The 23,954-nt window shown below is 43.1% G+C and overlaps 1 protein-coding gene across 1 annotated transcript in view; it reads left to right on the top strand.

The window, feature by feature from the left end:
- The window catches only part of Znf704 (zinc finger protein 704), a 225,821-nt gene that overhangs the window by 148,279 nt on the left and 53,588 nt on the right, over positions 1-23,954 (top strand). Inside the window, exons 3-4 of the mRNA XM_008826084.2 lie at positions 11,098-11,201; positions 16,155-16,381. Of these exons, the coding sequence (XP_008824306.2) occupies positions 11,098-11,201; positions 16,155-16,381 (331 nt within the window). The remainder of the gene's footprint in view (positions 1-11,097; positions 11,202-16,154; positions 16,382-23,954) is intronic.

Genomic DNA, 23,954 nt, shown 5'->3' with positions numbered 1-23,954 from the left:
ACACACACATACACACACACACACACACACACACACAGTCATACAGTGACCCACAAAGTACACACTATCAAAAGCAATTCAGGAATTTTCCATGTTCCCCTAGTCTTCTTTTTCATCACAGGATGCTTAAGTGGCAGCCCCAGATGGCTCTTACAGAGCACAGAGGACTTTGGGTTCAGAGAGAACATAGTTTAAGACTGGCCTGTGACTTCCAGAAGACCATGTTGGCTGCAGTCAAAAGCTTCAAACCTACAAAGTAAAAGAGACCTGGGAGAAATGTTGCAAATGTTTCCCCAAGCTCCTCTTTGTGAACTTGCTCACGTCAGGAAATGCAGCTGATCTCGTGAATTGTTTTCAGGGGATTTGAGACTTATGATTTAATAATGTTCTTGCTGACATTTCTAGAGGTCACTGATGGGTCCACAAAGCTTTGTGAACATAGAAGAATTATCGCAGACACTGGAATGAAATCAGTTTTTTTCCTAGATGGACCAGCATTTTTTAAGGGCCAGTACAAAAGTATTCACAGGGATTATCTGTTTAAAAGATAAATACTGGGACTGGAGAGGTGACTCAGAGGTTAAGAGCACTGGCTGCTCTTTCAGAGGACGCAGCTTTGATTCCCAGCACCCAACAGTGGCTAACAACCATCTGTAACTCCAGTTCCAGGGTATCTGATGCCCTCTTCTAACCTCCATGGGTATTGCATGCACATGGTGCACTTACATACATGCAGACAAAATGCTTGTATACATAAAGTAAAAGTAAATAAATAAAAAAATTTTTTTCAAAAAGCTGAATGCCTCAGGGTTTATTTTCCACACAAGGAACTAAAGAAATTACCACAAGACAACAGTGCAGGAGTGGATGATAACCTCAGAAACACTCTAGATGTTTTGGTCTCTCTGCCCCTCAGTGCCTGTCATCAGCACTAAATACTGTTTTGTCCCCAAAACCCTTATGAATAACTTACCTAAGAAGGGCTTATTTGGATGCTGAGCCTAGAGAGATGCAAGACTGGATGAGCCCTGGCCTACCGGATGCTAGGGACAGAAGAGAATGTGAGGAATGAAGCAAGCAGTTAGTACACAGAGTGAGGGCCCTGACTCAGCACCCCATGACTGGTGCTTCCAGCAGAGGGCAGAGCCAAGCAAGGGTATAGGGAGTGAGAGAGTGTAGCCACTTATTGGAGGAGCATTACGCACACAGCACTTGGAAAAGGGGCTGAGTGAGAGGGTCAGATCTCAGAGGGGCAAGTACTTGCCATGTGGGAATTTGGGGCTCATCTTGAATTGTTCCATCACATTTGGGGGTGGGGGTAATTTCCTGTCCTTCCCTCCCTTCCTCATTCTCTTCCTTCTTTCTTTCCTTCCTTTTTCTTTCTCTTCTTCCTTCTTCCCTCCCTCCTCTTCCTCTCTTGCTCTCTTTTTCCTCTTCCTCCTCTTCCCTCATTACTGATGTTGTTCCTCTGCTGGGGACCTTGAATAGTCTTGCTTCCTTGAGGCTCTTTCCATGTCTCCCCTTTCCTTGCTGACATACTGGTCCTCTTCCCTTTATTGAAGGCCACGGTGTTCTGTCCTCGATTCTGACACCACCTGGATGGCTCTAGTGGCACTTTGATACTCAGTCCTGCCATTTTTCTTGCTGGGTCTTTCACCTTTGCTCCTCCTTTACCCTCAACCCCACCCACTGTATCTTGCACCCTGCCATCTTCAAGTGGTTTTGAAATTTGACACAATTTCCAGGGGCCATTATTTTCTTGTATTTTATAAAAGTATCAATTCATGGGGCCTGGAGAGATGGCTCAGCAGTTAAGAGCACTGGTTCAATTCCCAACACCCACATGGCAGCTAGCAATCATCCATAACTCCAGTTCCTCTTCTGACTCTGCGGGCATTGCACAACACAGGTGCACATACACACATGCAGGCAATATACTCGTACACATAAAAATAGTAAAATATTTTTATAAAGTATCAATTCATGATAGATTAGAGATTGCTTAAAATTGATACTTCACCGTAGGTGGGTTCAGAAGTCCTAGCTGATGTTGTTTTATTGTTAGGATGTGCTTAATTTTTGTGTGTTGTTTGATCAAGGTCACAGAATGCTGCTTCCCTATAATCTTTAAAGAATCAGAAGCTAAAAGTAGAGCTGTAGAGATAGCTCAGTTGCCAAAGTGATTGTCATGCAAGCATGGGGACTTGAGTTCCATCCCCAGCACCCACATAGAAAGCCAGACATTGTGTGGTAGGTACTTGTAATCACAGCGCTAGGGAGGCAGAGAAAGGGAGGCAGGGAACTTCACCTAGAAGTTCCCTGAGGCTTACTGGCCAGCCAATCTGGCCTGATAAAGTTCCAGGTCCCAGTGAGAGACTGTCTCAAAAAAAAACAACAACAAGGTGGACATTGCCTAAGGAACAATACACACACACACACATACATACATATATACCTGAGTGTGCACACACACATTAAATTGGAGAAATTAACATCTACCACTTTCTACAAAATTACTTTAGAAAGAAAAGGAAGCATTTGTGCCTACTCACATTGAATAGTTATAAAATCTAGTTTTCCAGAGTCTCAGTAAAAGCTTTTCTGGAATTCCAAACTTAAGTATGGTTACTGTATAGCCTTTCCGGGGGAAGAGCTTTAATTTCCAGATCTTTTCCCTTGTTTTAAGATGATCACAAGTTTTTTAAGTGTCCGAGCTTGGCTGGGCTTGTAACTCAGTGGTAGAATTCTTCCCTAGCTTGTGCAGAGGCTTAAGCCACAGCATTGAAAGAAAAAAAGTGACTGAACTCTGTCTAGACAGCAGATTTTAGTAGTTGCTAGGGAACTGAATTGGTGCTAATTTAAGGAAGGTATTATTCATTTTCATTTCCAGTTGTTACTACAGCACTTTAATTGTAGATAAATGTCATTTATGGCTCCCTAGGGTGAACTCCTCCCCCTTAGCTGGTGGGGCTGGCCAGAGGAGACAGTGTTGGTAGACACCCTCCGAGCAGAGAGCTTTCAGACAGGAAGCAGCTTAAAAGAAGAAAAGACTTCTTGCAACAGGAACAATAGCTGAACATGTAAGCGCTGCCATGACTGACTGCTCAGGCCATACCAGTCGTGCCCACCCCTGCATGAGACCCTGAGACCTGGGGACCGTGTCCACTGAGATTGCCCACGTGTCACTGATCTCTTCATATCACTGATGATGTCATTCAGCAACCTGCTGCCACAGTCATCAGGCAGGCAGTTTACACAGATCTGTTGTCAAAACCAAGGAACTCATTTTCCACAGGCCGCTAGAGAGAGCTTTCTGAAAAGCCAATCTGATAGTTTCTGAACCTTCCCCAGCCTCTCCCCACTGCCTCCCACCTCCAAACACATTGATACCTCTCAGGGCCCTGAAGATAAAGAACAAAACCCTCGCAGTAGTTGGAAGCCCTCCTAGGCTGCCCTCTCCCAGGTACACTGTGCACCGTGCTTAATTCTACCCCTCTCTAAGGCAACCTTGACCTCTCCCATCACCTAGAAGTTCATCTTTCCTGAGTCTGGTGGCACCCAGGCTCACGTCAACCTCAGTCCCCTTCTCCCCATTCACCCAGGCAGACCCTTATCTAAATGCAGGCTCTTCCTGCTCTGTTTAGCTATTGTCAGCTCATGTTTAAGGAAGAAGGGCAGACAGGGAGAGGGAGAGAGAGATTAAAGTCTGGTTCTCCACTAGCCTGGAGCTCGGGGGCAGAGACTGTTGTTTTACAAAGAGACTGTAATTCTCTGATCTGATGTAGTCTCTGGTACATGCTCCACATAGCACATACTCCAAGTATGGAAAGCATAAACTCATAAGCACAAATCCACTCAGGCATGCTAGGCATTGGCTATTTGTGGAGTCTAGTCAAGGCTCCTGGTATACTGAGCTATGCCTTTGCCACAGCACCAACTTAAGTGAGATCCTAGCAAAGGGCCTGGTAGCTGCTCCTCCACAGCCAGTTGCCATTTACAGATGACCACCTTAGAACAATTTTGCCCTTTATGAAAAAAGTCACACACATAATCAGAGGACAAGGGACAACTGCTAGGCTGGTTGTGAATAAGATCAAGTAATGAAGTCTACTGCATTCCTCTTTCCTGGGGACACATACTATGGTGAATTCATGATTTGAAGGTCAGTAACAGTTACTGAGCTTGGACTTGGACAGGAACTTGGAGTTCCATGCTGGTGCTCATGTACATTTTCTCATAAAATCTCCAGGGAGCCTAATTTTCTGCTTTTTGTTTAGATGAAGAAACAGAGTCTTGTAGAGCTTAAGGAATCGACCCAGAGTCACACAGGTAGTAATGCAGAGACTGAATTCAAAGCCATCTGATGTAACAGTGCAGAGCTGTGCTCTTTGCCGTTAGTTCTGTTGCTTCTCCCACAGAGGTCAGGGCCCATCTTTAGAAGAAACTGAGAAAAGGCCTCAGACTGAATGGAATCTGTGTCCCTGTTGGTCTGAGTCTCAGAGTTCAGATGGAGACCTTACTTGACTGAATATCCTATCTTTAGATTCTTCCCTTTCCATTGCATTGTCCCCTTTATCTGTTTCTAAAATACAGACTGATGTCTCTTTTCCCAGTGTCATACATGTTCAGGGCTTCTCTCGGCTTACAAGAATACAAAAGACCACTCAGCCTGATAACCCAGCCCTGTGAGCTGGTCCAGGCTCTACCCCACCCTCTCTCCCATCACCTCCTTCACATAAGGCTCCTCAGTTGCCTTCTCGAAAGCCAGGACCTTCCTGCTGTCCTTCCCAGATGTTACTCACCTTCATGAAGTCCATGTATCTATGGAAGCCAGCTCAACTTGAGGGGCAAATGGTGTGTATTGTGGCAATGAATATTACTATTATTTTAACACTACTACTAAGTTCCATAATAGTGAAGTTAAGGCTGGAGGAAAGATTAATAGAAAAAGCTTCAGTCTTTAGTAAATATGTGTTTGGTAAGGCTTATAATAGTGGATTCAAATCCAGTGTCAAATTATGAGAGAATATTTAATATCACCTCTAGTGTCTCTTTTTCTCAACAATTCTAAACCAGAAGGCTTTACAGCAGTTTTCTCAAAGTGTAACAGATCCTACTTTGTGTATCATCGCTTCATGTTTAATTATAAGGATTTGAATTTGCAGCACTAATTAATCAGTAATTAGATAGTACTGTACCAAAGAAATTAAACAAAGATAAAAACAAAAACATGATTCAGCACAAGGCCATAACATCTGGTAATGCTTCATTGTAATCAAAATACTCCCTGAGAGATCCAGGTTAACTGGATCATTAGCCATATATTCCTTTCATTTTGTTGCTGTTAGTGTGCTGGATAGCATCAGTTGTCAACTTGACACACCTGGGAAGAATCATTGCTCCATTGGATTGGCCTGTGGCCATATCTGTGAGGCATTTTCTTAATTACTGGTTGATGTGGCATGGCCCAGTCCATTGTGGGCTGTGCTACCCCTGGGCAGGTGGTCCTAGTTGTATAAAAAAGCAAGCTGAGCACAGGCCAGAGGAGCAAGCCTGTAAACATCATTCCTCCATGGTCTATGCTTCAGTTCCTGCCTCTGGGTTCCTGTCCCAACTTCCGTCAGTGGTGGATTGTGACCTGGGAGTTGTCAGCTATAAATAAACCTTTATCCTCCCTCAAGTTGGTTTTGGTCAGTGTTTTATCACAATAAAGAAGCAAATTAGGACAGTCAGTGACTGCCAATGCTAATGGAAAAGTTAAAGCTAATCCAGATAGAAAAAAAAAAACGTGGTTAGTTGTTGTTGCTGGTGGTGGTATGAGCACAGGCCTGTAATCCCTACAGGTGGATTGCTTCAAGGTTCAAAGCCAGCCTTATCTGTTTAATAAAGTCCCAGGCTGCCAGGGCTACATAGTACGACCCTGTCAAAAATAAACTAAACAAGAAAGTACTCTGGTTATACTAATTTTTCTTTTTCTTTTCATTTTTCATTGGAAATATGCTTTATGAAGCTCAGTAATTATTTTGAGATGTCATGGTAGATTTTGGCATTGTAAAATAAATATATATTTTTTATAATGATGCATTCTCTATTGAGGCTCATATTTAAAAACCCACACAAACCAGCTTTTTTGTTTTTGTTTTTTAAATGTTTTACTAGCATGTTTTAATTATATAGAACAATGTGTTTCATTGTATTTTCATGCATGTACATAATGTATTTTGATCGTGTTTACATCCTATTATGCCCTTGTCTCACTCCCACTGATTCCTTCTTTCCAACAAGTCCCCCTCCCCTTCTACTTTAATGTTGTTTATTTTGTTTTGTTGTGATCCAGTGAATTTTATTAGGGATGTTTAGGCGCATCAGTACCTTACCAGTGACTGCACACTGGAAAAAAATGTCGTTTCCTCCCTGTTAACTATCAACTACCTATAGAAATCCTTAAGGAGCCTCGTGAGCCGCTCTTCTTTCCATGACAGCACATCTGTGGGCCCAGTCTTGTGCAGGTCTTGTGTTGGTAATCACAGCTGCTGTTGAGTTCAATAGTGCCAGAACCATATGCCCAGAAGACAGCACTCCAAACTCCTACCCTCCAGCTCTTACATTCTTCCCATCCTCTCCCACAGTGTTCCTTGAACCTTGAAAGGGGTGATATAGATGTGCCATTTGTGGCTGGGTGTCCACCAGTCACTTATCTGAGCACTTTCACCAGTTATAAGTCTCTGCAGTTATTGCTGCCCACTTCAGAGAGCTTCTTTGACCAAACTGACAGCAGAACTAATCTATGGGCATGAACATAATTATTTAGAAGGCACATCATGTCTATCAAAACTATAGCTGAAGCTTCCCTCCTAGGAGTCATGACCTCCCCACCCACAAGCTTTTGACCAGGTTTACAGTACCACATGTGAGTTCCGCTCTTGTGGGGCAAACCTCAATTTCGATCAAAAAGTGGTTGTGGGGCTGGAGAGATGGCTCAGCAGTTAAGAGTACTGAATGTTCTTGCAGAGGACCCAGGTTTGGCTCCCAGCACTCTCCTGGTGCCTAACAACCATCTGTAACTCCAGTTCCATGGAATCCAGTGCCCATTTCTGACCTTCAAGGGTACTACATGGGTGCATGACATACATGCAGGCAGTACACTCATACACATAAAAATAAAAACAATAAATATTTCTTAAAAGAAAATGGTTGCTTACCCCCCATAAGACCTTCCCATGGGGCTGGAGAGATGGTTCAGCAGTTAAGAACACTAGTCGTTCTTGCAGAAAACCCGGGTTCAAATCCCAGCACCCACACAGCAGCTAACAACTGTCCATAACTCCAGTTCCAGGGGATCTGATAGCCTCTTCTGTCCTCCACGGGCATTGCACGACATGGGTGCACTTACCTACATGCAGGCAGTACACTCATACACATAAAATAAAAATAATAAAATATTTTTTTAAAAAGACCTTCCCATATTGCATCAATGGGCACATCTGGCCTGGCTGGGCAGTAGTGCTGTATACAGAGTCCGCAGCTAAGTTAAGACTCTTGATGACAATTCTCCCCTAACAACCTGCATAGCACCTCCAGCATTATAAAGCACTGGAAGCTTCCAATGCAGATCCAATTTGATTTCTCTATGTCCTTCAACCAGAGCATGTTAAACCAGTTTTTGAATTATCAGCTAGACCTCTAAAACAAAAAGTTCACTTTATGTGTAAACACATTTTTAAATCTAGAAAGGCTGCAAGGTGAACTGAGGAAAGATAGAAGGTCTTTGAAACTGAGATATTGGAGAATGTCTCGGAAGGCCTTTAGAAGTCTGGAGAAGATGAGGATGTCTTCTTACTACAAAACCACACTATTCTCATGTACAAAGTTCTCACTCTTCATATCCTGGTTTTTAAAGTTTTGGTTAATAACAACGTATTAGCTACTTTTCTCACTGCTGTGATCAAGTACTTGACACAAGCAACTTTATTTTGGCTCACAGTTGAAAGGAATGGTCTATCACTGTGGGAAAGTTGTGTGAGGGGATTGGTCACATGTATCCACCATCAGGAAGCAAAGAGATGAATGAGCACTCAGCTGATTTTCTCCTTGTGATTCAGTCTAGGGCCCTAGTCTCTGGGCTGGTGTTGCCTATGTTCAGGATGCATTCCCTTCTTAGTTAATCCTTTCTGAAAACACTCACAGACATGCCCAGAGGTGTGTTTCACAAAGAGTTTTAAATCCAGTCAATTTGAGAAGGAAGATTAACCATCATAAAGGGAAAACTGGCATTTGCAAAAAGAAGCTCCTGTAACTCAGCCTTGAAAAGGAGATGGAAGTGCTTGTCCAGGCATGCCACCCAGTGTGACCTGGACCTTCAGGAACTCCTTTCTCCTGCAAGACCCCCAACATATTCCTTCCCTCTGTGAGCGTGACTGTGATCATGGGGAAACTGAGCCGGCACCACACTCTCGAGTAGTGAAGTGCTTTGTCCTCTGTCCATAGTGCTGCTCCAATCGGCTCCATTTCTGTAGGAAACTGGCTTCACCCTTTCTCCCAAGTATGGGATCTTGTGAACTGTGAAAACTGTAAAAGCTTGACTGGCATGCCAACTTAGTGAGCAAGGTTTCCTACCTCCCAGTGTATGACATTGTCTTGAAAACTTCCATGGAGGGAATTCCATTGTCTCCACTCATGCTTGCTTTACAGAAATGGTTTTTAATTGCCAGTTACTGAAATAAGTAATTTCCCTTTTGATGGAACAGTTTGAGGAGAAAGAGCATAAAGTACTTTGACAAGAATTATACAAGAAGATTTTAAGGTTTCCATCTTTCAGTACCTTGGATTGAAAGAATAAGCTTTCCTGAATAATTTAGTATGAATAATTTAATATGAAACATAGTATGTTTTCCTGAATAATTAGTATTATGGTGGACATCAGGAAGTCAAACTAATATTTTCTGTAACTTACGATGAAATTAATTGAACAGTGTATTGGTTACTTGTCTTGCTGCTGTAACAAAATACCTGACAAAAGCAGCTCAAGACAGGAAGGGTTTGTTTTGATTCGCACTTTGAGGGCCCAATCCATCCCTGCAGAGAAGTCATGACACAAGCACAAGGCAATCGGGCACATTGCACCGACAGTGGAGAAGCAGAGAATGATAAGTGGTTATGCTCAGCTAGCTATCTCCTTTGTATTAAGTCCAGCCCCTAGACCATGGAGTGGTACAGCCCATATTTAAGGTGGGTCTTCGTACCTCAATTAACCTAACCTAATAAATCCTTCACAGACATGCTCAGAGGTTTGTTTCCATGGTGATTCTGAACCCCATAAAGTTGAGAGTCAAGATTAACCATCACAAGCAGCCGCTGCAAGTAAAGAAGCATTTGACTTTTCTCCAATGGAAGTATTTCTTTTTTCCACTCAGTTGTAAAGCAGTGCCAAGAAGTCTCTAGATCTAGAGTTCATTACTATTACGAATTATACAGCACACCTGTGAGGGAACACCGCATTTGTCAAAGTGACAATTCATTTGTGGCTATGGCTTATTAATCCTCTGTTGTGCTTCCCCAACTATTCTCTAATTGGAAAATGTTCATCTCTCGGGAGGTGGTACCATTTATTTGATGTCAATGTACTACATAAATTTTTGCCTCTCAGTTTCAAACTTCTCTTTTGAAATAAGCTTAAACAAGAGGACTCTAGTCACCATGATGAGTATTTGGTAGACCTTTGTTCAGGGTCATTTGACTAAAATTAATAAACCAGATCAACCTCTTTGTCTCACTCAGTGATTACTGTAACTATTTCCATGCCATGTTCTTCCTTTAGTAGGATGCGGAAAAGAAAACCTAAAACAAAACTCAAAGGCTGGGGAGATAACTCAGTGATTAAAGTGTTTGCCATACAAGCAGGAGAACCTGAGTTCAGATTCCCAGAAACCCGTGTAAATGTGGGCTGGGGGTGGCAGCCCACCTGAAAGTCTAGCCTCAGAAGGCAGAGACAGGGGATGCTCATAGTAAACCGGCTGGCAAGACCCTGCCTCAGTGAATAAGGTAGAAGAGCAGTGATTCCCAGCATCAACCCAGGGCCTCCATGAGCACCTATTCTACATGTGCACCCATACTTGTGTGTACACACACATGCAGACACACAAAAAAAATGGAAAAGGAGGGAAAAATTAAAAGAAATCTCAGATTTCAACACCTGCGATTGCTTTTCTTTTCCAGCCTCTCTCAACTCAGTAGAAACCCTTCTAAGTATTCAATTGGGTAGTGAAGCTGTCCAGATCTAACCATCCTGTCTCCCTACCTCATCCCATTAAGTCATCACTACTGTCCCCACCCTGGTCCCAAGCGCCACTTTATCTCTGCACTCCTGTCAATCCTCTCACAGTCTTCCTCTTTTTGCTATACCTTCCTAAAATCGATTCTCTGTATTCCAGCTTAGGCATTATTTTGTAAGTACTGATCAAATTATGTCACTGGACTTGCTGAAAGTTTTCCAGTGACTCCCCATTCCACTTAGAATAAAAACGAAACATATTCTATGGGCTTAGGACCCAGTATGAGGAGCTCTCCACTGCCCCCAGCACTCTTCTCACATCCCCCAGACTGCCACTGCTGCAGGGGTATACTACTCTCCACCCACAGGACCAGTTCCTTCTCACTGTCACACATCACCTCAGAGGTCACCTCCTCAGGGACATTTCCTGGCTTCCTGAAGTACAGTCACTGTCAGGTCCACTGCTGTTGCCCTTAATGGTACTTTCATTATCAGAAACTCTTTTGTTCCTTTTGGTTTATTTGTCTACTGTTCTCTGCAAGTCACTGAGGCCTGGACAGTGTCTGCTCAGCCCATCAGCACACTCAGCCAGTGGTTGTTAGATTGAACGGTGAGTGAAGGAACCATTTTCTTCCTGGCACGTGTGACTTTGACAGGGTCATTTAACCTCTTGAACTTCAGCTTCCTCATCTATAAAGCAACTAGCAGCAGAACATTGGATGTTCCTGGGGGTAAGTTAGAAAAGCACACGTGGCAATCTGTGGTGCCTTACTTGCTCACTGGATGGAAAATGAGCACAGATAACAGCACTCCTTCCTGTTTTACAGGAAATCGTCAGAGGAACTGGACATGGACAAGGTAACTGCAGCAATGGTACTGACCAGTTTGTCAACCAGCCCTTTGGTCCGAAGCCCTCCTGTGAGACCGAATGGTAAGCCTAGGATATGAGCTTTGGGAAGGTTCCCATTGGCACTAAGAGCAGGGTCTCTCTAAGAAATGTCATTCCTTAAAGCAGGGGACATGAGAGGATACGGAGACCCTGGCCCATCAGGTTCCTTCACCTCTCCCACCATTCTTGCCCATCCGTTCATCCGTCCAGCAGCTCTCATTTACTGAGTTCCATCATTTGTTTTCTGTCTTCCCAGGACACAGTAATAGGTTCCTTCTTCCCCAGGTAAATGGAGATTGGTCTAATGAACTTACTTTCCCCAGCATAATTTCTTTTTGATCGGGATCAAAGCACTCACTAAAGACCCAGTGTTTTAAAAGCATTATCTCACACTTCATAATCAAATGGAATTATTTAGTCCAATCATGAATTCAGTATGTATTTGGTTCACCTAGAAGATTTTAGTACATCAGTGGAAAATAGTGTCCACATTCCCTGAGAATACACAGCCTCTTTGGGAAAAAGACTCTCAATCATAGCCACATTAATAGCTAGCATTTATGGAGCCCTGACCATCCTCCAGATCTTCTGCTTACTTTATCTGTAGTAGGATGCAGAAAAGAAAACCTAAAACAAAACTCAAAGACTGGGGAGATGACTCAGTGGTTAAAGTGTTTGCCATACAAGCAGGAGAACCTGAGTTCAGATTCCCAGAAACCCATGTAAATGTGGGCTGGGGGTGACAGCCCACCTGAAAGTCTAGCCTCAGAAGGCAGAGACAGGGGATGCTCATAGTAAACTCACTTGCAAGACACCTTGTATTCTTTGAACAACTCTATAAGGTATTATTATCATTATTTTACAGATTAATAAACTGAGACACATGTGAGTTAATTGACTTGTAAATGGTAAAACTAAGATTCTAGTTCCTATCTTTCCGATTCCAGATCTGCCTTCCTCCTAATCATGATATGCTATTGCTTCATTTAATCAGTATGGTAAATCAGGAAAGCAGGCAGTGGGAAATGAAGGTGCATGGATGAAACCAGAGTTTTACCATTACAGGTCACGTATGGAGTCTGCATTTTATTCTGAGACTATGAAAGAGCTGTTAAAGTGAGCGATCCAGACAGAATAATGTTGGGATTAGGATTGCTGACTGTATGCATGCATGTATACACATACTGCATGAACACATGCATAATACATATGCACATTCACACATTTGTATAATGTATACATGTGTGCAGGTAATGAATACACGTTCATATACATGCATGTGTTTGCATATATGTATATATACATATGTATACACACACATGGTGGCCTAAACCTCAGTAGCCACCTTAGGCAGAAGAGGACCTAACTTGTAGGTGAAGAAGGCAAAATCAACAGATTTTGGAGATAGGACAAAGGAGAGGGTGAGTCATGGTAAAGCCCCAGCTTCAGCCAAAGACAGGTAGAGAATAGAGTTTTTAGTAAATGTATGGAGCTGCAGGTAGGACTGTTGAAGAAGGTGACAGGTCACGTTGGAAACATGGTTAGTTGACAGGACCTAGGATCACTCACAGAGCAGCATCTCATGGAGCTTTAATCAAAGCCAAGAAGAGACCTATGCTGATAGCACAGAATTGGAATCTGTGAGGGCAGGTGAGATCCCTGCAGAGAGGCATGTAGGAGTAGAGTGCAAAGAGAAGAGGGCTGACGAGGAAGCTGTGGGGCTAGCTTGCCATCATGTAAGGGATGGGTAGAGGGAAAACAGCCTGGAAGAGCCTAAAGGTGACCAGTGAGCTAGGAGGAAACAGAAGAAGTGAAGTTTTATGAAATCCAAGGGAAAAGGATGCTTCAAGGAGAGACACCTAATACTTCAAAGGGTTTGGCATTCAAAGTATTGGGATATGCATAAAAAAGGTCCCAGAAAGGTTTGGCAGGAGCATTCACAGAGAACACCCCTGGGAGGGACCCCAATTTTAGCTTACCAGGATGTGAGTCCACTGAATGAGACTGTCCAGCAATTGACATGTCTCCCAAACCAGCAGTCGATGGAACTGAGCTGTGGTTCCTGCACAGTTTGGTTGTAAGCATGGCATAGTCAAATAAACTGGTGAAACATTCAGCAAGTCCTTGTCCAAACCTGCTCCAAGCCTGTTATAAGTGGATAAGAGTGAGTAGGCTACTGGAAATTCAAAGCAGGGTCATGAACCAGTTTCATGTCAAGTGTCCGGCCATGTGCTTCACCACCAGCTGGGTTGATGCCCCTCTTTGCATAGCACTCAAGCAGGTCAGGGGCACCACTCTTGTTCAGGCCTGGCCCTCTGGGGACCCCTTGGCAAGTGGGTATCCAGATTTGTCTTTCTCAGCTAAGCACCACTGCTGGAGGCAAAGCTGGGGCACTCCCAAAATATTCTAGGAATAAGTTTGAATCCTTAGAGAAAAAAAGGATTTTTTAATTAATCATTATTTTTACCATAGGCTTCTTTTTTTAAGTTAACATTTCTATTTAAAGATTGGAATTAAAATAAACCTTTTGGTTCTCCAATGCAAACTTTTGTTAGCACAGCAATAGAGTAGTAATTCAGCATTCATTTATGGTTTAAAAAATAACTACTTAGTTACTCAAGTTGATTGCTCTCATTTGGTCTGCAATAAGAGAAGCAATTTATAATAATAAAGTCATTAATATTTTAGGAATACAAGTTCTCCAAAATTTTGGTATATCAGTGAGTTTTTTAAAATTATTGTGGTCCTTTTCTGTGCCTAAGAAGGATCATTCTTTTAGGAGGTAGCTTTGCAAAGAGGGTGAGGGCCCACGTGGGCCCATCTGCATCATTGGCAAATAATTGCTCAAGATAAGGAGACGCAGCCCCCTAAGAAATACAGTGAATCCAGGGTTGGAGAGATGGCTCAGCAATTAAGAACATTGGCTGTTCTTGCAGAAGACCCGGCTTCGAATCCCAGCACCCACATGGCAGCTAACAACTGTCTGTAACTCCAATTCCAGGGCATCTGACAGCCTCTTCTGTTCTCTGTGGGCATGGCACGACATGGGTGCACTTACCTACATGCAGGCAATACATGCATACACATAAAATTAAAAAATTTAAAAATTAAAAAAAAAAGAAATACAATGAATCCATCCTGACTTGTTTCTGAAAAGTTCATTTCTTTACCACTTAGTCCCTATGATTAAATAGTGTTCCTGAAGGAAATACTCACTAACCGGCCTACAGACTCACTGTTGACATTGACAGGAAGTGATGTAACACACTGTAAGCTCAAATAGTTCACAAAATCAATTCAGTTCCTCATGTATAATGTGATGGCACATCTAGCACCATGAACTTGATTTTATTGTGAAAGTCTATGGCAGGGTGTGTTAAGAAGCCTCCTGGGCCTACTGTGAGGCAGGTTTTCCCACCAGGTGATGTCACCAGGGGTCTTCCAGGAGGCTCCCTGAAGGCCTGCCATACTGAAAGCTCTCATTACACAAGGTCCTGCAGTCTGCCAGGAGCATCCAAGCGTCTAAGTATCCAGCATCCATCAACCTGTAGGGAAGACATGCTAGTTTAGCTTGGTGATGATAGCAAGGTACATGCTTGTATAAATAACCATTTGATTCAGACAGAACCTTGCCATCATGAAATGGGAAATTCTTCAATTTAAAACTTCTTGGAGCCTTTAACTAAACCTTTTGCTTAACATAGTTGAGAAATATGCTGGAAATCTGTAATCAGGTAAGGACTGTTAAACTTCTCCACGAATGCTAATCTATAATTTATTTTTGCTTCATTACTAATTACACAGGCATTAATAGTATTTTTTTAATGAGGCATTTTGGGATTTTTCCCCTCATAATTAGAGTTTTAATATATTCACAATGCACATAAACACGGAAGAGAAATTATCTAGAAAGAAGGTAGAATTTGTATTCATGCTAATTACGATTGGGCTTCTTGAAAGATAAAGCAAATGTGCAGTCATTAAAAGCCCCCCCCCCAGACATTTTACCAAACAGAACTCTCTCTGCATCAGACTTTTCCCACAAGTAAGTTAAGTGCCAGTCTTTCCATAGTTATCGGCAGTGAATTCTGATGTGATCTAGCTTGGCCATAGAAAATAGAGATACAGCATAGGGTCCACATGCCCTAGAGAACTGAGGGCCACTGGCAGACCAGGACCTCACCCCAGGCCAGCCAGGGCACTTACTACTCACGGGACAGGCTACTGAACGTCCTATGCCACAGTGTCCTCACTTGTCAAGTGGGCATAACCCTTACAAATGTAGCAGTGTTTGAGACAGCAGATGAACTTTATAAGACACAGGGGGGAACTAATATGTGATGTGAAAGTAGAAGGGGGGACTATTTGGAGAGAGGAGAGAGAGGGAGGGAGGGATGAATTAGAACTAAATATGAATGACATGCATATATATGAAAATGGCATAATTAAACCCATTATTTTATATGCTAACTTTAGAAATTAAGTGTAAGAGGGTGTAAGAACAGAGTGTAAGACCCTGCTATTTAATAAGCATCTTGGAAAATGGCTTTAAATGCCTATCTAGAAATTACTATTACCTGTAGAGTCTTAAATATTAAATTAACTTCTTAGACGTGTATCCTAAGAACCATAATCATAAGTAATGGTGTTTTTTAAAAGGTGGAACTGTTGGGAGAGACTCTGTGACCAGATAATTTGGGAAGATATGACAGGTAATGTGTCACTGAGAAACACTGCAGTCAGCAGACCTAGAGGCCCCCACAGTTCATGAACTTTGTTTTCATATAATCTCCATTAGTCTCAAGAAACGAGTGCCACACAATAGAATACACACAGAGCCCAGACAATCCAAATACAGTGTGGTTGGAATACCTGTGACGGGGTGGGTGAGAACATCTGCTTACAGCTACCACAAGATACTGAAACAGTGCAGCAGGGGATGAGGACAGAACTGGGGCCCCCAGAGGCCTGCATTTACCGTCCCCTGTGTTGCAGAGGGGCTCAGTGGGTCCTGGAAGGAGGGTGCGCCTTCCAGCAGCAGCAGCAGCGGTTATTGGAGCTGGAGCGCCCCCAGTGACCAGTCCAATCCATCCACACCATCTCCACCACTGTCCGCTGACAGCTTCAAGCCCTTCCGCAGCCCTGCACCACCAGACGATGGCATTGATGAGGCCGAGGCCAGCAACCTGCTCTTCGATGAGCCCATTCCCAGGAAGAGAAAGGTGGGTTGCCGCTCTGCATGCCATGTCCATACTCACAGGGATAAGCAGAGAGTGCCCACTCTAATGGTCTTTGACTCTCTAAATTGTCCTGATCAAAGATAAAAAGAGCTAAACTCTCCATGTTTCATGTCCTATCCAGTACACTTGCTCCAGCCTCTGTATTTGGTCAAAACAGCTTACCCATATTTGGAAGTTGGAAAATTGGACTTGGGCTTCCTATGGTAAACCACTAGCTCACTCTTTTTGTGAAACTTAATTTTTTTCATTTTCAAAATACAGGTAATGTCTTTTCTCTGCTTTAATCAGCCCTAAAGTGTTTGGGGAGAAGACTATTTTGCATCTCATCTTTATACTAGATATGATATATATATATATGAAAGTTGACATATAAACATGTATATCTATTCTGGACCAAAAAATATGTTTATTAAACAAAAATAAGAAGGAGAGCTAATACGAGGTTAAATAGATTATTTGATTATATGCCAGGTTAGTCCTCACAGCAGCGCTGTATGGTATTATATGGGGATTGAGGATCTGGGGCATTGTGTGTTAACTGGTTCCTGTTGGGCTCTGCTAGAATCACCATCCAAACCTATAGTCTTTCTCTTCAGGAACATTTAATCTATTATCCTCACTCTCCAGATTTTTTTAAATACTAATTTATTGTGTGTGTGTGTGTGTGTGTGTGTGTGTGTGTGTGTATGTGAGAGAGAGAGAGAGACAGAGAGACAGAGAGACAGAGACTGAGACAGAGACCGAGACAGAGAAACAGAGAGACAGAGAGCATGCACCACAGTGCACATGTAGCGGTCAGGAGGCAGCCTGCGGGAGTTGATGCGCTCCTTACACAGTGTGGGTTCTGGGGATTACTCTAGTGGTCAGGTTTGGCAGTAGTGATCTGTCCACTGAGCCATTCTCACTGACCCTCTCAGTTTTATAGAAGCATTTTTATTTCATAGAATACAGCAGTAGTGACACTAAATCTAGAAAATATTTTGGCATTGTTTTGAAAATTGTGAAAATATGAAACTATTATTTTATATATTTTTATTGTATATGGATGTCATCATTATTAATAACTTCAGAAACAGAACTCCAAATTGAGGCCTTAAGGATGCAATGCAACTTTGTTTCTTCCTCTGAGTGGTTTTGGAGAGGAAAACAAAAGTTGGCCTTCGTCCAGTGTCTTCCCTCCCACCTCCCTTAGTATCTATCATACAGCATGTCCAACAGTGAGCAGTACAAGGCATTTTCTCTGGTGTGCCTGTGGGAATAGGGCCATCTTTACCCAGAGAAGAGAAGAGAACTTTTTGTGCAACATCCTATCCTTCCTGAAGAGTTGCTGGTTCACATGAGTCTATCATGCAGGGGCCCCTCCAGGAGACACTGGGACTCACTAACCACCAGGGAGAGCCAGCACTTGTACTCATGGATACCAACAGATGGGAAAGCAGTGTGGATCTGAATTGATCTCTACTGCTTCAGGTTGCCACTTCAAAGTTGTCTGCAGTCCTGACTGCCATCTGTGTGCCTAGATGCTGTGGCGACATACATAGTACAGGGATCCTCCAGTGCTTTCAAGGTGCATTGTTGAACACCTGTCACACATAGGTTTATAATGTTTTTGTTGAGCCAAAAGTCATGCTCTGGCTTTATACTTAGGCTGTATTGGTCAGGTTCAGAGGGACAGCCTACAGAATTCAGCTACATTAACAGTTGAGTCACCAAAGGAAAAGAAAAAGCTTCATTACAAAATGATATTGGGGATGTGGGGAGATAGCTCAGGGGCTAATCTGCTTGCTGTAGAAGCATGTGGACCAGAGTTTAGATTCTTAGAACCCATGTGAAGCAGTGGTGTACATCTGTAATTCCAGCTCTTCTATAGCAAGATGGGTGGTAGAGACAGGAGGAGCTCCAGACTCTCACAGGCCAGCTACTGTGGTATGCACAACGGTAAAGAAGAGACCTGCTTCAACCAAGATAAAAGGCCAGGACTAACACCCAAGGTGTCCTCTGGCCTCCACGCACACACCATGATGCACATGTACCCATATTCACACACAAACACACATCATACATACATGCATACAATACATACACGTATACACACAAGCATACACAAAGATTTAAAAAATAATGATAATAATAATATGACACTGGCTGAGGAGATAACTTTGTTGGTAAAGTGTTTGTCTTATAAGCACGAAGATTCTGAGTCTGGTTTGGACCACCCATATAAAAAAGCCAGACACAGTGGCACACACTAGTAATCCCAATGCTGAGAAGGTAGAGGCAGGCATCACTGGGGCTTAAGGACCGGTCAGCTTAATGTACCTGGTGAGCTCTAGGACAATGAGAGACTCTATTTCCAAAAAAAAGTGGACTGTACCTGAGGAAAAACCCCCAAGGGTGCCTCCTTGTGCCCATACATGAACACACAGAAATAACACTTATTTGAAGGACACAGGCCTCCTCCATAAAATGCTGGGTGGCAGAAATGAATGGAGAGGTTCAAACCATGTTTCTTCTTCTTTCTTTATGACCTCTTCCTCCATACTCGGCCTTTACTGCAGTGATGGGTGTGCTGATAGCCACTAGTTTTTTTTATTACCTTGACATTTTGGACTTAGAATTATTTTGAATAGTAAAAATAAGAAAACAAGACAGTTGCTATTAGTTTTCCTATTTATTTAGTGCACCATCAGGCAAAATGCCCAACTTCCAGAGAGCAGGGAAAAGCTGCTTCGTTCAAGTGTTGAGAGCTGGGCAGGCAGAGGTTGATGTTTGAAGAGGCTAAAATAGTTTTGGGTGACAAATGCTGTCTTCAAATGTAATAAGACACAAATGCTGTACTACAGTTATTTTATCACTTTAAATTGTGTCTCAAAAGGTCTCTCAGGAATTGATTTGGATATTTATGATGCAGCTTTCCCTTTCACAACCCCTCACAACTTGAGCTGGGCAGAATGGCTCCCAAGAAAGGGGTGGTACGAAGGGCCATTGTAGCATCAAGGTAATGACCCTAAAATACACCATCAACATTCACAAGCAGTATCCATGGAGTGGGCTGCAGGAAGCATGAGCCTCAGGCACCCAAAGGAATTGGGAAATTTGCCACGAAGGAGATGAGGACTCCAGATTATGTGCATTGAGCCCAGGCTCAACAAAATATTTTGTCTGGGCCAAAGGAATAAGGAATGTACCATTGTCCTAGTTTGTTCTTCATTGCTGCAACAAAACACTCTGACCACTACCAACTTGGGGAGGAAAGGGTTTATTTAGTTTATATATCCTGGGTCACAGTTCATCAGGGAGCCCAAGGTAGGAACTCACGGTAGGAACCTGGAGGCAGGAGCTGGAGCACAGGCCATGGAGGAACGCTGCTTACAGGCTTGCTCCCCTGGCCCCTGCTCAACCTGCTTTCTATGCATCATAGGCCCACCTGCCCAGAGGTGGCACCACCCACAGTGGGCTGGGCCCTGCCACATCACTCATCAAGAAGATGCCCCTCAGACATGGCCACAGGCCAGTCCAATAGAGGCAATTCCCCAACTGAGGCTCCCTCAACCCAGGTGTGTCAAGTTGACACTAAAGCTATCCAGCACAACCATATCTGTGTGTGTTTGTCTAGAAAAAACAATGAGGAAAAAGATGGTTCACTGAGCAAGCACTATACTTTGGTAACCTGTGTCTCTGTTCAAAAATCTCCAGACAATCAATGGAGATGAGAACTGATGACTGAATATCAAATAAAGTGATAAAGCTGAAAAGAGAATGAATGTGCTGGCATGTTCAATCTGTTCTTGTTGGTGGAACTTTCTAAGCTCCTCTCATCTTCCTATCCTCTTAGATTCATAGATCCATTTGAATTCATGATCAATCACAATCGTCATATGTCCAGTTGAGATTGAGAACTCTCTAAATCAGATTCTCCCAAACTGGAAGTCTTGATCCACTAATGAGTGATGAGCAGCAGTCTAATTAGTGGACAGGAGAGAGTGCCCTGCACACAGAGGAAGCACTGGCTTCAAAGGGTTTTTGTTTCAGCTGTGTACTTACATGTCAGTGTGTACTATGCAAAACATACTTCCTACTGTGGAATATCATTCAAGATGTTTGGAAGCACCTGATCCATCTTATGAAGAGATACTGTGATATATGGTAAATTAAGGTGCCCTGACCAGAAATGAAATGATCTACATTCCAGCCTCAACTCTCCTACTCTGAGACCCAAGAAAGCCTCTCTCAGGACAGCCATGAAGTTGTTAAATGTGATCCTATGCACTGGAACATGGAAATGTTTTAACAGACGTGTAGGAGGAAGGGGGAAGCAGCATTCCCTGTATGTAGGTGTGGCTCGGGGCTATGGAAGCTGCCTGATCTCTCTGACCTCTTCCCCCAAACAGCACCTCTTGTGGAGATTCACTTATGTAAAGAAGTGTGAGGTGCTTTGCTTCAGCAGGCCTTATCTCTTACGGAGTAGAGAGGAAGAATTATTTTTTGATAATCACTATATTTGCATGTTTTGTTAAGTTTTCTAGAAGCTTTTGAATGCAGCATTTATTTAGTCATACCCCAGATCTTTGGTATATCCTTGCCCAAGGTTGTGTTGCTTATAATGTGGCAGAAATAGATATTTGAGCTTAGCTGAAATCATAAAGAGGAAACTCTTGAGGCAAAGTAAGTCATAGATCCACTCTTCCCTCAGCTCACAGAGGAGAATGGCATAGAGGGAACAGAGGCAACACTAGAGCTGATGTTACTTGGTCAGGAGGGAGAGCGTGCTGAAATTGCAGAAGGAAACTGAGAGCAGAGAGAGGGACTCTTTCCACATGGCACATCCATCCCCCAGTCACAGCAGTGAGAATGTGAAGGAGTTCCTGAATGCTCTTCTGCCTCTGCCAGCCATCCACCCCACTTTGTGAGGGCAGATTTTTCCCTCTGTGATTTCAGATAGACTAACCCAACTTTCAGAGAGTGTAAGCCAGGGATCTGGGACTTTGGGGAGGTGCAGTTCCTAGCATGACCACAAGGTGATGCAATGACCCTAAGTACAACCACTTTGGAGAAAAATTCTGTGAAAGGCCAAGAATTAATCATTAATTCCATACAACCCCCTGGAAAACCCAAACTGCTGATAGGATCACTTGTGTGCTGGATTTCATGCCAGATTCCTGATTCTGTCAAATCTAGATTCTATGCGTTTTGAAGTTGGGATGCCCATCTGGTGTTTCACGCTCAGTTTCCTTGTCTGAAAAATAATGAGATAATATGCTGCTGGGGCTGTCATAAGGATTACATGAGATGTGAAGAGTGATAAATGTAAGCCACTAGTACTACATTTGTGTTTTACCCCGTGGACAACTGAGTGGGCGGGGAGCTTGGACGCCCAGGTGTGGAGTGAAGAGCACTGGCCTCCCTTTTTCATCTTGACCCCACCTTAGAGCCATTGTGGCTCAGGGTGACTCTGGGCCCCTTAGCTACCCTGTGCGTTTTTTTAGGATTGATGTGAGAAGCCCCTACAACGCACTAAGTGATGGTAGCACTGGCAGAATTTGGGGTACACAAGGGAACCTGACTCAGGGCTCTGCCTTCCAGACCATCCATAATATCTCACTTGCTGCATCGTGGCCTCCATTGCTTCCATTTGCTTCATAGACACAGTGCCATGGACATTCTACCTGGGTACTGGGGAGAAGTTCAAATCAGAGCAGAGAGCTCTGAGCTAACATAGGAGCTTCAGCAGCTACGTGGTCATAAACAGTGAACTAAGCACTTAATGCATTCTGCCTTTTTGATCTTTCAGAACCAAAAACAGTGGATCCACTTTAAATTGTAAACAACTGCTCAAACAGCAAAAAAATCCATAAAAGCCCTCATGCATAAGTGCCCTTCTCTCTCCTGAGTTCATTCCTAACCCACTTACTAGGAGCAAGAAAGCCTCCTGAAGGAGCACTGCTCAGAAGCAGACCCCCTGTGAGGACACTGGAGAAGGCAGGTAGGAGCCATCAGTGTGAAGATCACTGGGATGGCAGAGTTGTCAGGCAGAGCAGTGAGCTGATTAGCCTAGGAGAGGACCAAGGACAAAGAAGAGTTAAAATCTGAACTGAGTAGCAGGATCCTGGACTGACCAGCCTCTCAATCTGTAGGATTAGGGCACTGGAGCTCCAAGGACCCTCAGACATCATCTGGTACAGTCCCGACCTTTCCACATTAGAGAATCCCTCAGCCTCACCTAGAAATGAATAGGCATTCGCAAGGATGTGTCTCACTTCCAGAACCCATTGATTAAGAAGATAAGAGAGTGATTGGGTCTCTCTATTAACTCAGGATTCAATTATTATTAAATTGGTTCAGAAATCATTTTAAGTCCATCTTACTTGGGTATAGTTTTCACAAAATAAAATGAACTCACCTTTGGCATACAATTCTGTGAATTTTGAGGTCTCTCCCTGAGTAATCACTCTAATCAAGACCAACATTCTCCTGACCTTCTGCAGACAAGTGCACCCCTACCCCAGACAGGCCACTACCAATCAATTTCTATCACTTTTGGTCAGTGCTGACCATTGTAGAACTGAGGGGAAGTGGAATCATACAGAGTGTATACTGTGGGTACAGAATACCAAGTGTTGGCAACAGGAAGGCTCATTCATTGCCAATGTAAATGTAAAACGGTATAACTACTTTGAAAAACAGTTTGGCTGTTTCTTACAAAGTTAAATATATACTTACCATATGACCTAGCAATTCTACACTCGCATATGTATTTACCTAAGAGATAAGAAAACACTCGTCCACAAAAAGACTTATATAGACAAATGTTCATAGCAGCTTTATTCATTATCATTCCAATCCAGAAACAACCCAAATGTCCCCCAGCAAGCAAGTGGAGAAGGAAATTGTGACATGTTCTCATAGTGGAATACCAATCTACCATAAAAGAGGAAAAACTACCAAAAACACAGAAGAACATATTCTGTGTACACCTATAGAGATCTTGCTTGTTTGCTGCTTTTAAGATTGAGTCTCAGAGCCAGGCATCTTGCTACATGCCTTTAATCCTAGCACTCTGGAGGCAGAAACAGGCACTGATCTCTGTGAGACTAACGCCAGCCTGGTCCACATTAGTGAGTTCTAGGCCAGGTAGGGCTACTGGGAGACCCTATCTCAAAAGAACAAAAGAGACTGAATCTCAATTCAAGGTCAAGCTGGCCTCAGACTCACTAAGTAGCCAAGGATGATCTTGACTACCTCCACCTCCTAAGTGCTAGGATTACAGGTGTGTGCCACCATGCGCAGTATATGCATTGCTGGGGATCAAGCCCAGGTCTTTCTTGGTGTGCACAAACACTGTACTAACTGAGCTACATCTCCAGCTTGCTTTTTTTTTTCTTAATTTATTCATCACCACAGTGTCAACTAACCATGTATATGAGTGGAAGATACTCTTGTGTTTGGCATATTTGTTTGATGTTTGGTTTGGTTTGGTTTTTGATTTTTTTTTTTTTTTTTTTTTTTGAAATTGTTTTCCCCCTGCCCCCCGCTCCCCGGGTATTCCTTTTTTAAA

The sequence above is a fragment of the Nannospalax galili genome, unplaced genomic scaffold, assembly GCF_000622305.1.
Source record: "Nannospalax galili isolate Female #2095 unplaced genomic scaffold, S.galili_v1.0 scaffold829, whole genome shotgun sequence".
NCBI classification, from domain to species: domain Eukaryota; kingdom Metazoa; phylum Chordata; class Mammalia; order Rodentia; family Spalacidae; genus Nannospalax; species Nannospalax galili.
This window is presented reverse-complemented; position numbering and strand designations above follow the sequence as displayed.